Source organism: Octopus bimaculoides, chromosome 8 (assembly GCF_001194135.2).
Source record: "Octopus bimaculoides isolate UCB-OBI-ISO-001 chromosome 8, ASM119413v2, whole genome shotgun sequence".
NCBI lineage: Eukaryota > Metazoa > Mollusca > Cephalopoda > Octopoda > Octopodidae > Octopus > Octopus bimaculoides.
The window spans coordinates 56573704-56587681 of record NC_068988.1 but is presented as its reverse complement, the minus strand read 5'-3'; the positions used below and the strand labels follow the sequence as shown (position 1 = coordinate 56587681).

The window sequence follows — 13978 nt, the reverse complement described above, 5'->3', positions numbered from 1 at the left end:
AGCGAAAACACCTAAAGCTCCACGAGGCTCCAGCAGAGGATGGTGGCGAACCCTGCTGTACTCTTTCACCACAACTTTCTCTCACTCTTACTTCCTGTTTCTGCTGTGCCTGTATTTCAAAGGGTCAGCCTTGTCACACTGTGTCACGCTGAATATCCTCAAGAACTACGTTAAGGGTACACGTGTCTGTGGAGTGCTCAACCACTTGCACGTTAATTTCACGAGCAGGCTGTTCCATTGATCGGATCAACTGGAACCCTTGACGTCGTAAGCGACGGAGTGCCAACAACAACAACAACAACAACAGTGTTATACCAACAATATTATTGTATAAACAAAAGGCAGTGAGCTGGCAGAATTGTAAGCACACTGGGCAAAATGCTCAGCAGTGTTCGAAGTTTAAATTCTGCCAAGGTCAACTTTGCCTGTCATCCTTTCACAGTTCATAAAATAAGTACCAGTTGAACACTGGAGTTGATATAATCAATTTATCCACTCCCTTTAAACTTCTGTGAGTAACTGTGATGCAAACCATAGGGGTGGCCATCCATGAGTGTATAAACAACTAATGAAAGCTCCCGATTCAATTTCGTATTGATGAATAACTGAATTGGATGTATGTGTGTGTGTGTTTGACCCACCACTATCACTTGACAACTGGTGTCAGTGTATTTACATCTTTGTAACTTAGCGGTTCGGTAAAACAACAAAAAAGGTTAACAACAAAAAAGGGAAAAAGAAGTAGTAGGGGTTGATTCATTTGACTAAAAATTCTTCAAGGTGGTGCCCCAGCATGGCCTCAGTCTCATGACTAAGACAGATAAAAGATAGAAAACAGAAATTAAAATACATGGTATGATTCTTTTCTTTTTCGGTGTTCAATAAACATCAAAGCAGAAATTAGTTTCTCACTGGTACAAACCTCTTAACAATTGCTCTTGCTTTTTAACAACACTCTCAAATTTCTTCACACTTTTGTCATATTCTTCCTTGGCTCTAATTTTTTCTTCTTTTTCTAGTTCACGTAATGACAGTTAAAGAAACAAAACCATTTGTTTATTTATCATTCTTTCTTTTTTTTTCTCTCTCATCCCAGACAACTTCCATTATTATAATCTATTTTTATCTCTACAAACAAAAGAACAACCAAGAAACTAACAAGAGTCTAAGTGGCAGAGTAAGAAACTTGCTTTGGCTCAAAGCCACCTGCTTGATTGGTAAAGATCTCCCTCACTGACAATGTCTCATTCTCGCTTCATTACCATGACTGATTTTATTTCAACTTCATATCCTCCTGAAAAATACTTGTAACATTCACTATCATCATCATCATCATCATCATCATCATCATCATCATCATCATCATCATCATCATTATCATTATTTTTGTGCCCAAGACGGCAAGCTGGCAGAATCATTAGCATCCCAGACAAAATATTTAAAGGCATTTTCTCCCAGCTTTATGTTCTGAGTTCAAATTCTGCTAAGGTTGACTTTGCTTTTCATTTTTTGGGGGTTGATAAAATAAATACCAGTTGAGCACTAGCCCATATCTGGCCTCTGCTCTTGCTCCCTCCCATAAAAATTTTAGGCCTTGTCCCAATTAGTAGAAAGGATTATTATTGATATTAGATAGATGGCAAGTTGGGAGAATTGTTAACATGCCAAACTAAATGCTTAGTGGTATATCTTCTGGTTTTATGTTCTGAGTTCAAATGCTGCTAAGAAGCATGGAAAAGTGAACATTAAAATGATGATGATGATGATGATGATACACACGTGTGCACATTAAAAAACAAGTTGAAGTTTCTTGCTCAAGTCATACAAACTCACAAGGGCCAGTTTATTGGTTTCTGTGGCATATTCCCCACTTAGACAGGACACTGGTCCATCGCAGGATTACTCATTTTTGCCGGCTGAGTGGATTGGAGCAATGTGAAATGAAGTGCTTTGCTCAAGAAGACAATGCATCGCTCGGTCCAGGAATTGAGACCACAAGCTTCCAATCATGAATCCAACACCCTAACCACTGAGCCACATGCCTCTACATGTGTGCGCGTGCCTATCCATCCATGTATACACACACACACTCACACATACGGTGGGTGTCTGAATATGGCTACTTCCTAGATATTGACAATCATTTCTTAGTAAGCATTTACTTGCTGGTGACTTCTGAGATGGTTCTCGAGTCCAACCAATGACTTGTTACTCAAACTGTAAAGCCAATGGTCTTTGTTCATCTGGGAACATACTTTGAGATGAAATTTTAACCCACCCTCATAACAACAAAACACATGGTAAGTCAGATGACCCCAAACATGGTTAAGCAATCCCAATTTTGGAGTGAGAAGTGAGACAGGGCCGCACCAACACTCAGCTCATACCAATATGCACATATATATTGTCCTCCCCATGCATACCAGAGCAGTCATTGCACCATGCATTCAAAGCGAATATTGATATTCAAAGGATATTAATGTTTCTTTTCTTCTTCTGTATCTCATCGTTCCAAAGATCATATTTCTTTAACTCATAATCAATTACTGTCATACATAAGGCTCCAATTTTGAAATGAAGAATGACACCGTGGAAATGAGAGAAATTGGAAAAACAGAAAAATATAGAAATAATATGTGTAGCAAGCTCAGTGCTACGCTTCCAGTCTTCTTTTAGAACTCTTGCTAAAGCACCAACAATGGTTTCTGCAAAAAAACAAAAAAACAGAGAGAAATAATAATAATAATAATAATAATAATAATAATAATAATAATAATAATTTCAAATTTTGGTACAAGGCCAGCAAGTTTTTTTTTTGGGGGGGGGGTAATTCGATTACATTGACCCCAGTACAGTAATCTCCCCCCCCCCACCACTACCACCAATAATAATAATAATAATAATAATAATAATAATGATAATAATGATAATGATAATGATAATAGCTTCTAACATAGGCACAATGCTTGAAAGTTTAGGAGAGGGTGCAGCTGATACCATCAACCACAGTTTTTGGCTAGTTTCATGTAAAAATTCATACCAACAGCTAACACCAAAAGTAAAAAAAAAAATGTCTATCAACAAATGAATATATTGGGAAGTAAAGTTTACCATTATGGAAAAGTTCCTCGAGATTATCAGGATTTCTTGCAAGCTGCAAAAATAAGGCTGCACCCCGTATTTTCTCAGGTATGTCTTCGTAGAGGAGTTCTAAGTAATCATCTGTGTCATTGAGGTTTGCTTCTTCATCTAATTCAGTTCCATCAGTGAGGGCAGGTTCAAGTGGCTTGTCGGAGAGCTGAGTTTTACCTGAGGCTGAACACAGGACAATACAAAATATTGAAGTCAGTTTGTTTATATTTAGAAAAAAACAACAAAACCATTGAACAATATTAAGAAATTAAGAGATATAAGTCTTTTATAAAATGTTGGTCATGTTTTGCAGGTACTTGGTGACCTCACCAGTGCTAGTATCAAGGAAAAAGAACCCACGCTCTGTGAAGTGATTGGTTTTAGGAAGGGAGGGAAACTAGCTGTAGGAACCATGTCAAAGCAGACACTGGAGCTCAGTACAACTCTCTGGCTTGTCTGTTCATGTCAAACCATCCAACCTGTGCCAGCATGGAAACAAAGATGTTAAATGATGATGCATTTTAGATGCCAATCTAGTTATAAATAACAGCTTACCATATATATGGTTAAAAAAAGCCTTGCATAGAGGAAAGATGTAGAGAGTTACCTGTAGGATTCAAACCACACATCTACTGTAACCAAGACAGTCACGATGCCATTACACTAAAGAGGTTTTTCATCAAGAAAGCTTGTTTTTTTTCTGATGTTTAGAGTGTAACAGAAATATTGTGAAATGTGTAAAAAAAAAAAAAGTAATCTATAAATGACATATTTAGAATGCCAATCCGGTTCTAAATAATAGCTCATAAAAAGAAATAGATGTAAAAAAACCTCTTGGATATATAAATAATAATAATAATAAAGAAAGAAAGAAAAGTCTCCTGCAGGACTTAAAATATGCATCTTTTGTAATCCAAAAAAACTACAATACCATTACACTGAAGTAGTTTTTCAACTTTTGTCCAACTAAATTAGATGCTTTAATCTTAGAGTGGGAAAGCAAGTTTGTTGACATTAAGAATGTGACAAAAGAAGCATTATGAAATATGTCAATATGTAATCCATAATGGAAGTAAATGTAACAGGTTGAAGATGTGACAAGTTTGGTGTAATGATTTAGGACAAAGCAGTGAATGGCAAGTTAATTTCTAGATGAACTGCAAAGAATTGATGACCGACACTTCACAGTTATTAAAGATTTTATTCAACCATTAAAGACTCCCTTTAGTCATGAATGACCATGGTATTGCACTTACAAAGTTACCCTCTGAGGCACAAGTCTGGGCAAGATTGTTTGTGGAAGACCAGCAGTCGCCCATGCATACCAGCCTCCCCTCTCCATGCTGATGTTATCCAAGGGAAAGGCAAAGGATGATACAGCTTGGCACCAGTGATGTCACAACTTATTTCTACAGCTGAGTGAACTGGAGCAATATGAAATATAGTGTCTTGCCCAAGAACGTGATATACAGCCTGGTCCAGAATTGAACTCTCTACCTCATAATTGTGAGCTCGATGCTTGAACCACTGACTGAGCCACGTGCCTTACATTGTTACAAAACTGTGACAAGTTGGAAGTAAACAAGAGTTGTGCAGTGGAAGGAAGAAGATGAATGGTGCAAGGCTCACAGGGTAAAAAGATACCAGTGTGTGTGTGTATGTGTATTTGAGTTTGAGTGTGTGTGTGTGTGCACATGAATGTGTGTGTGTGCATGCGTTTGAAAGCTAAGTCTCAGACATCCATGATAACAGAAGTAAATTGTTTGAAAGTAGCAGAATGTAAAGAGAGCATTTTTTTTACAGACATCATGAAATATACACCCGCATCTCAGTCGAACTCGGTCATTGGTAATAGAATTGAATAGACTTATGTACACTGAACTCTTGTCTCACCTAAGATGGTAATGATTTCAACAGGTTAAAAGAACAACATTTCAATGCAAAGAAATGTGAAGACCAAGATCTCAATTCTTGGTTATGAATTTGTTGTATATCTCGCACATATCTCCAATACCAATCCAGTTATAATTAGCTCAAAACAGAAAGGATACCCCTTGAAAGGTAGAAAATTCTCAGCAGGACTCAATCCATGTTATCTACAGCAACCCCACACTGTCACATAACTTAACAACAAGAAAATGAAATCTAATAGTACTATCTCAGCTTTTGCTAAATATTTTGACTGAATTAAAAAGAAGATTAACAGAAATTTTACAACAATGAACTAAATTACATTTGGAAGGAAGCTAAATTTAAAAAAAAAAGTATTCCAAACTTCTGTAAGAATTAATTGTGGAGAATTAAATGAAGTTCTATTATAGCTTTCTTTCCATGCTGTTATTCAGAGCTACAGCAGCAATGTTTCAGCCAGCCTTCTGTAAGTTTGGCATTTCACATAGAATAATAATAATATCTTACATTGACATTTGTATAGCAACGTGTAATTGTATACCACATTATGTATATATCAAAGTAACTGTAGACAAATATAGAACAGTCTGTAAACCTAAAAAACAAACAAACAAAAAACCCTAGTTTCATATTTCAATTGAACAGAAATTCTATGAATGTTTACAGCCAGTAGTTATGAGAATGACTTTGCTCCTGAAATTCTCCTAACATTTAACTATTGTTCGTTTATACAGGATGAAAACAAAGCATGTTACAGAAAACAAAAGGCTTCTTATCAAATGAACATGAATAGGTGAGGGTGTAGCTGTCTAACATGAAGTTTGCTTCCCAACCACATGGTTCTGGGTTCAGTACCACATGGTAGCACTTTGGGCAAGTGTTTTTTACTATAGTTGAAGGTTGACAGAAGCCTTGTGAGAAATATGGTAGAAAGAAACAGAAAGAAGCCTGTTGTATGTATATAAACACATGTGAAAATGAGAGTGTGTATCCGTGCCCTTGTCTTGACATCATATGATGGTTGTAAATGTGTGTCACTGTCATACAAGCAGTGTCATTCATTTCCAATATTCTGTGGGAACATGTCAGGCCATGGGGAAACTTTACCTTGCTTGGAAACAGATGAGAATTTGTGACCTGAAGGGCATCTGGCTACAGAAAATTTTGCCTCAAATAAACTCTCTCTGACCCATGCAAGCATAGAGAATAGATGTTAAACGATGATGATAATGATGATGAATCAGTAAAAATAATTCTACATTGATGCTGATGTTGTTCGTACGTACATGTGTACATACATACATACATACATATGTAGTCAACATATTGTAATAAAGTTTCTAAGATATTATTATAATATATCGAATACGTTGAACTTAACGATTAGGTTTGCATTTATTTTATCAACCTCTATTTGCTGAATGGCAACATTGATCTAGAACCTGGTGTAGCTCTCCAGCTTACCAGTTCCAGTCAAACTGTCCAACCCATGCCAGCATGGAAAGTGGACATTAAATGATGATGATGTAGGTGTGTGTGTGTGCACGCACGTGCACATATATATGTATTTTTTACTTTTATTCATTCTCAAACTGGATGGGCATATAATAACAAGCCAGCCGACACTAAAAATCTTTAGTGAGACTTTTTTATCAATGAACCTGAAGAGATCCAGACTGATGGGTCAAAACATATGTTGTACCCAATAAAAGTCTAATACAAAATCCATCTCCTATTATTAATTAATATTATTACTCTAACTACCACTGTGAAGTTCCTGAAGTAAATCCAACAGAAGTGTACCACAATTATGGATGTCAACAAGTAGCCTAAACTGTGCCGGTGCTCTACTCAGCATTTAAACGCACTAATCTAATTATACATATTTCTTTAAATTTTCTCAATGACTGGCACCCATGCCAACGTCGTCTCCTTCATTGGACATGAAACTCAGTTTGCGAAGACCTGTTGGGGCAAGCGAAAGCGAAATTGTGATGGCACCTGTGCCCAGCGTCGCCTTCCTGGCACATGTAAAGACATTCGAGCGACATTATTGCCAGTGCCGCCGGACTGGCTCCTGTGCAGGTGGCACGTAAAATACACCATTGTGAGCGTGGCCGTTGCCAGTACTGCCTGACTGGCCTTCGTGCTGGTGGCACGTAAAAGCACCCACTATAGTCTCGGAGTGGTTGGCGTTAGGAAGGGCATCCAGCTGTAGAAACTCTGCCAAATCAGATTGGAGCCTGGTGTAGCCATCTGGTTCACCAGTCCTCAGTCAAATCGTCCAACCCATGCTAGCATGGAAAGCGGACGTTAAACGATGATGATGATGATATATATATATATATACACACACACACACACACACACATATATACATATATATATGCACACACATACACTATGATTTTAGGCAGTGTAAATATATATTGAGTAATTTGGCATGCTACATGGAAAAAGACAAATATTTAAGCACATCGTTCACAAAGAAGAGAGAAAATGAAAAATGATTCTGAGTGAAATACCTTTAGGTGGTGAAGATTCTTTTCTGTTTTGTAAATAATACAATAATTGCTCAATTTCAGGTAGTTTACTTGGTGATATTAATTTACATTTGTCAATGATTTCGTGAGACAAAGCAGTCAGATCTGTGTTCTCATTCAAGTTCTTCACGCGGATGCTGTAGTGTTAATGTTTCATGGTGGTGTGGGAAGAAAACAAAAGAGAAGATATGAACCAATGAGGAAATACGTTAAACCTTTTGATACCAACCCATCCAAAATTGCCCCTGCTTTTATGATACAAACTTTCTATATAAAGTGAGCTAGAGTAAAATTTCCCATTAAAATTCCACATTACTTTCCATATTCCATTTACCAGCTCAGTAATGACCAAGATATTTTAGTACATTCTTTGTTATTTTCAAAATTAACTGAAATAAAGAGGGTGTAAGTCAACAGAAATATGGTAAGGAAAGGGTTAAAAGAAAAACAAAAAAGGGTGGTGGTGGTGGTGGAGGGGAAACAGGTGAAAATAGAATTTATGTCAATGAGGAAATATTATAATAGAAAGGAAAGGAAAATAAGGTTTTATCAACAATTATAGGTACAGGAGTGACTGAGTGGTTAAGAAGCTCCCATTGCAATCATTTGGTTTTGGGGTCAGTCCCACTGCACAGCATCTTGGGAAAGTGTCTTCTACAAGAGCTCTGGGCTGACCAATGCATTGTGAGTGAGTTCGGTAAATGGAAACTGGATTCAATTTGTTTGACTAAACTGTTCAAAGTAGTGCCCTAGCATGACTGCAATCTTATGACTAAAACAAGTAAAAGAGATGAAAGAATTCGGATAACATTTATTTTGTTATTATTTATTTATTTATTGGTTTTTAAATGTTCTGGTCCGAAGGAGGAAATGAAGCAGTTTTCAAGGGTTTCACAATCTCTCTAAGACCAGAAGAACAAATAATGGTTTATGTGTTTCAACAACTATAAGCCAACTGCACAACATGCAACACTGAAAGCCTGTCTCTGTTTGTATGTTTTTTTCACTGGTTTTGGTCATTGTTGTTCAGCTATGCACTGCCTTGGAATGTTTTGGCCTATCATATCACAAGCATGGTTATGAGTTCAAGACACTCGCTTCCCAATCATGTGGTCTTGGATACAGTCCCACTACATGGTACCTTGGGCAGGTGTCTTCTACTATAACCCTAGCCTGACCAAAGCCTTGTGAGTGGATCTGGTAGACTGAAACTGAAAGAAGCCTGCTCTGTGTGTGTGTGTGTGTGTGTGTGTGTGTATACACACACCTTTGCCTAGACATCATGCGATGAATGTAAATGAGCATCACCATCATACAAGTGGTGTTGTTTGTTTCCAGCCTTCCTTGAAAAAACATGTCTGGCCAAGGAGGAATATTATCTTACTTGGAAACAGAAGATGGTTGGCAACAGGAAGAGCATCCAAATGTAGAAAACTTGCCTTAATAAACTCCATCTGACCCATGTGAGCATGAGATAGTGGATGTTAAATAATGATGATTATATTGAGCCCTAGTAATTTGCCTCATTCATATTTTTATGATTTCATAAGGGATTGGAAAACAAGCTGATTCTGACAAAGGGTGGTTGCTCAGATGGAACTTAATACCACGATGTGTTTCTTTATTCAACACACCAATTTTGCTTCACCATCTTACACACACAGATACACAATCTGAGAGGTGAAAACTGCACAGAAGTCATCTGAGGCTTCAGCACAGTTTTCACTTCTCAAATTCCAAAGTTGATTTTAGGCTGTGGTAGAAGAACTACCCACAGAGCCATGCAATAGAATCAAACTCTGAACCACATTGCAGCAAGTTGAACTCCTTAATCTAAATCCAATGTCTCATAGGAAACAGAAAATAATAGTTGTTTTTCACCAGAAATGTGGAAAAGACACAAAGCAAAGTGAAGTAGATACACACTGTGAGACAAGTAGAAACAGATCTCAACTAAAAACAATCAACAACCCACACAACATGTACTCTTACACAATTATTAGTCCAACACAATAATACAAACACGTAAGGAAATAAAACTCCCATAACATATACTCTGCACAGCAAATGGATGAAACACTTGAAATGAATCCCCAAAAATGAATCTCAGAATAAAGCAAAACAAATAATGCATACAAGCACCAACCCAGACACCCCACACACCTAAACAGACAGTGCTACGCACTCTGCTGAAACATGGAAGTATAACTGAATTAAGCTTGTAAGAATCTTAGATAAAACAAAAAAAAACAAAAAAAAAAACAATAACCATCATAATAATGATTTCAAATTTTGGCATAACACCAGCAAGTTCAGGGTTTGGGATAAGTCGATTACATTGACCCCAGTGCTCAACTGGTACTTATTTTATCAACTCTGCAAGGATGAAAAGCAAAGTTGACCTTGGCGGAATTTGAACTCAAAACATAAAGATGGATGAAATTTTGCTAAGCATTTTGCCTGGTGTGGCAATCAATGATTCTGCCAGTTCACTGCCTTGATGATAATAATAATAACAAGAGCACTCAGAGAGCACAAACCTCCACCAAGGCAATATCAATGTCCTCTTAATGGTTAGCCAGAAATGATTTTTAAAATGAGAATATCTGAAATAAACTCAACTGCTCTCACAAACGAGGATACTAAAAATGAACTCGACCGCTCTCAAAAATAAAGTAAAAAAAAACAGAATAATAATCCAGAATCCTTGTCTGGTACCAGATCAATACCAAAATCTAATCAGTTTGTGCCAGTCACGAAGCCACACATCCCTGAAAGTTTCATCTGAATCCACCCAGTGGTCCTTGAGATATCTTGTCCATTGACAAACAAACAAACAAACACGACTCAAAATAATGCCTTCACTAAGGCAGAGGTAATAATAATTACAAATTTTGCTATAAGGGCAGTCATTTTGGGGGAGGGGATGAGTCAATTACATCAACCTCAGTGTTTCACTGGTACTTAATTTATCGATCACAAAAGGATGAAAGGCAAAGTCAACCTCAGTGGAATTTGAACTCAGAAAATAGTGACAGATAAAATACCACTAAGCATTTCTCCCAACATACTAAAGATTCTGCCAGCTTGCTGTCTTAATAATAATCCTTTCCACTATAGGCATAAAGCCTGGGGGAGGAGATAAGTTGATTACATTGATCCCAGTGTGAAATACTGCTAAGCATTTTGCCTGGCATGTTAATGATTCAGCTAGCTCGCTGCCCTAATAACAACAATAATAATAATAATCATAATAATCAAAACAAATAGTGTGAATTCTAGACTCACATTTTTTGACATTCCTTTCTCTCCCCAAGCATCGCATCTCCCATCTCACCCAAAATAGTAGCCTCCAATTCATAATTGACCACCAGGGCTTTCTCAGTGGGATGGACATCAATACTGCCACATTTTACTTTTCTGAAAAAGAAAAAGAAAAAAATATATAAATATATAAATACTTGTGTGTAAGAACCCCACAAGCAATTTCAAATTAACAGAGCACTTTCATGGTTTGTTAAATAATATTTTTCTATATCCTATCAATAGAAACCAAATGAAACAAAATATTATAAGAAATAGTTACAAAAGCAATATAGTAAAAATAAAAGGAAAAACAGGATATTCTCTCTTTTTTTTTCTCCTTTGAACTGCAAATAGCAATTTTTACAAGATAGAAGCAAATTGTATAAAAATACTTCAGGACATCACTTTGATAGAAATCAATATATTCTTCAATACAAGCTTTTCTCATAGTCCTCTTCAAACAAACAGTAGAAATATGCAGAACAAAATATAAACAAGTAAATTTACTGATTTTTATTTTTAACTCAAATTTTGTTCAGATTCATATCCTCTTTCCTACCGTTAAGGTTAATAATATAAACGATGTACTAATTATGTGTGGCCTTGTGAATATGAAACTCATTTTGTTACCAAATGATTGTAAGTTCTATCTCACAGCATGGCACCTTGGGCAAGTGTCTCCTACTGTGATCTTGGGCTGACCAATGCCTTGTGAGTGAAATTGGTAGACAGGTATGGTATAAGCACATGGGTGATAGGTGCAGGTGTGGCTGTGTGTTAAGAAGCTTGCTTCCCAACCACATGGCTTTGGTTTCAGTCCCACTTAATGGCACCTTGGGTAAGTGTCTGCTACTATAGTTCGAGGCTAACCAAAGCCTTGGAATGGATTTGGTAGATGGAAACTGAAAGTCCATCATGTGTGTGTGTGTCTCCTTGCCTTGACATTGTGGAACAGTTGTAAGCAAGTGTCACAGTTATGTATGGAGTATTATTATTGTCTAATCTTTTGTGAAAACATGTCTAGTCATGGGTAAATAATATACCTTGCTTGGAAACTGGAGAGGATTGGTAACAATTAGGGCATCCAGCCATAGAAAATCTGCCTTAATAAATTCTGTTTGGCCCATGTGAGCATGGAAAGGCAAACATTAAAATGATGATGTTGAATCTGTATGGAAACCTGGCAAGTGATTGCACATATGTGTGTGTATCTAAGTATGTATTCATGTGTTGTGTGCACAAGAGTATTGGTATAACTTTATAATTTGCACTTTCCAAGAAAGTGTTGAGCTAAAAAGCGGGTAACATTTGCTGAGGTGCCTTGTCAAAAACATCATTTGCCAGAGTTGCAGTATGGCCTTCAGTTAGGAGAATATATGAAGCAAATGAGAGGAAGAGAAATAAATATACTAAGCTGGTTTGCAGACCAATCTCCCTGCAAAGCTCCAGCATGCTGGGCTCAGAGAGGCCAGTAAGTGGAAGACCAAGAGGTTGGTGGTGGATTAGGAAGTGTGAGCTCCTGGAAGAGGAAGTGGTGTCAGGGGTAGTGCTAATTGGACACAAGCTGACTTTTGATAAACCTTGGTTGAATCACTTGGGTGGGGGTGTCTGGTGTTGAAAAACCCTAAACAATGATCCCAAGAGACATCACTGTGTCCAGGGGCATCACAGGATGACACATGGAAAATATATATATATCTAGGAAACTGAACTGTAGGTCTGACCTTGTCTTTCAACCAACAATCAATGTGCCATAAAACTGCTAAATCAGGGCTGTCCCAGAGCTACATCACCATCACCACCACTAACAACAGACTAAGAAGCCACAAACCCCAGTTCAGCTTCCTCAAAGAAGATCTATGATTGCAGGCATTCAAGACATGATCATTCCATCCTTATCTTGAACATTACCAATTTAAATCCACATAATCCAATGTGTCCTTCACTTTTGGGCCATATCTAGCCCAAATATTCTGTTTTATGTTCAAACTGGCCATATCTGGCCTCTCACACCTATTCTGCAATGCCATTCTAAAAATAAACAACTGCACCATTGAAATCTTGAAGCTTTGAAATAATGAATGATAAATTCAAAACCATATGAATAAATAAGCATTACATTAGACCAAATAATCTGAATATTAAACAGTTAAAACTTCCCTGCTGGATTCCCAAGTATGACCAACTTAAACTAAAAAATGAGACAGTCACCTGAATAGAGGAAGGCTTTTGTTTATTTAGGGCTCTGACCTTGAGTAAAACAACAACCGCAACATTTACTGAAGGTGTGGTTTATAGAACCAAGAACCGCATTATTAAAATATAAATAAATTACAAAACCCACTAATAAATTAGTTCCTTTAAGATTACAGCTGGCATCTAACACTTAACGAGCTGAAAATAAAACTTCGTCAGGAGATTAGCACAAGAGAAAGATGATGAAGATGAAGAGGATGAGGTATATCAAAAAATATAACTGGGGTAGAAACAGCAGAAACTCTTCATGTTGAAGTAGAATGTTTAATAAAGTGTCTAAGTACATCAAGTAGTGAAGTAAAGCTGTTTAGGGTATCTTGTTTCTAATACATATCAACTTAAGTTAAAGAATACCAAAAGGCAACACCCAAAACAACTATCAGTAAACTATCTTACCATTTCTATTTATCTTATTTATTTTTATCTAAATAGAGATGTTGAATTGCCAGTAGTAAGTGAAGAGTGTTTCCTGTTTTACATTAATGAAGGAAAACTCAGTAATGTACAAAGACGCACGTATGAGATAGTGACCAGCTGGAATCTTACTGAGCAACATAATGAACTAAATACTGCTGGCACTAGTGGAATATTAATAGAAAATCCATGTCTGATAAATACTCTTTTGCTTGTTTCAGTCATTTGACTGCGGCCATGCTGGAGCACCGCCATTAGTCGAGCAAATCGACCCCAGGACTTATTCTTTGGAAGCCTAGTACTTATTCTATTGGTCTCTTTTTGCCGAACCGCTAAGTTACGGGGACGTAAACAAACCACCATCGGTTGTCAAGCGATGTTGGGGAGACAAACACAGACACACAAACACACACACA

General features: G+C 37.1%; 1 protein-coding gene across 1 annotated transcript in view; it reads right to left on the bottom strand.

Moving 5' to 3' along the window:
• LOC106876140 (kinesin-associated protein 3) overlaps positions 1-13978 on the bottom strand; it is an 84566-nt gene that overhangs the window by 23849 nt on the left and 46739 nt on the right. The window contains exons 2-6 of the mRNA XM_014924566.2: positions 10875-11006; positions 7569-7723; positions 3112-3315; positions 2478-2705; positions 913-1024 (exon numbers count right to left, since the gene is read on the bottom strand). Of these exons, the coding sequence (XP_014780052.2) occupies positions 913-1024; positions 2478-2705; positions 3112-3315; positions 7569-7723; positions 10875-11006 (831 nt within the window). The remainder of the gene's footprint in view (positions 1-912; positions 1025-2477; positions 2706-3111; positions 3316-7568; positions 7724-10874; positions 11007-13978) is intronic.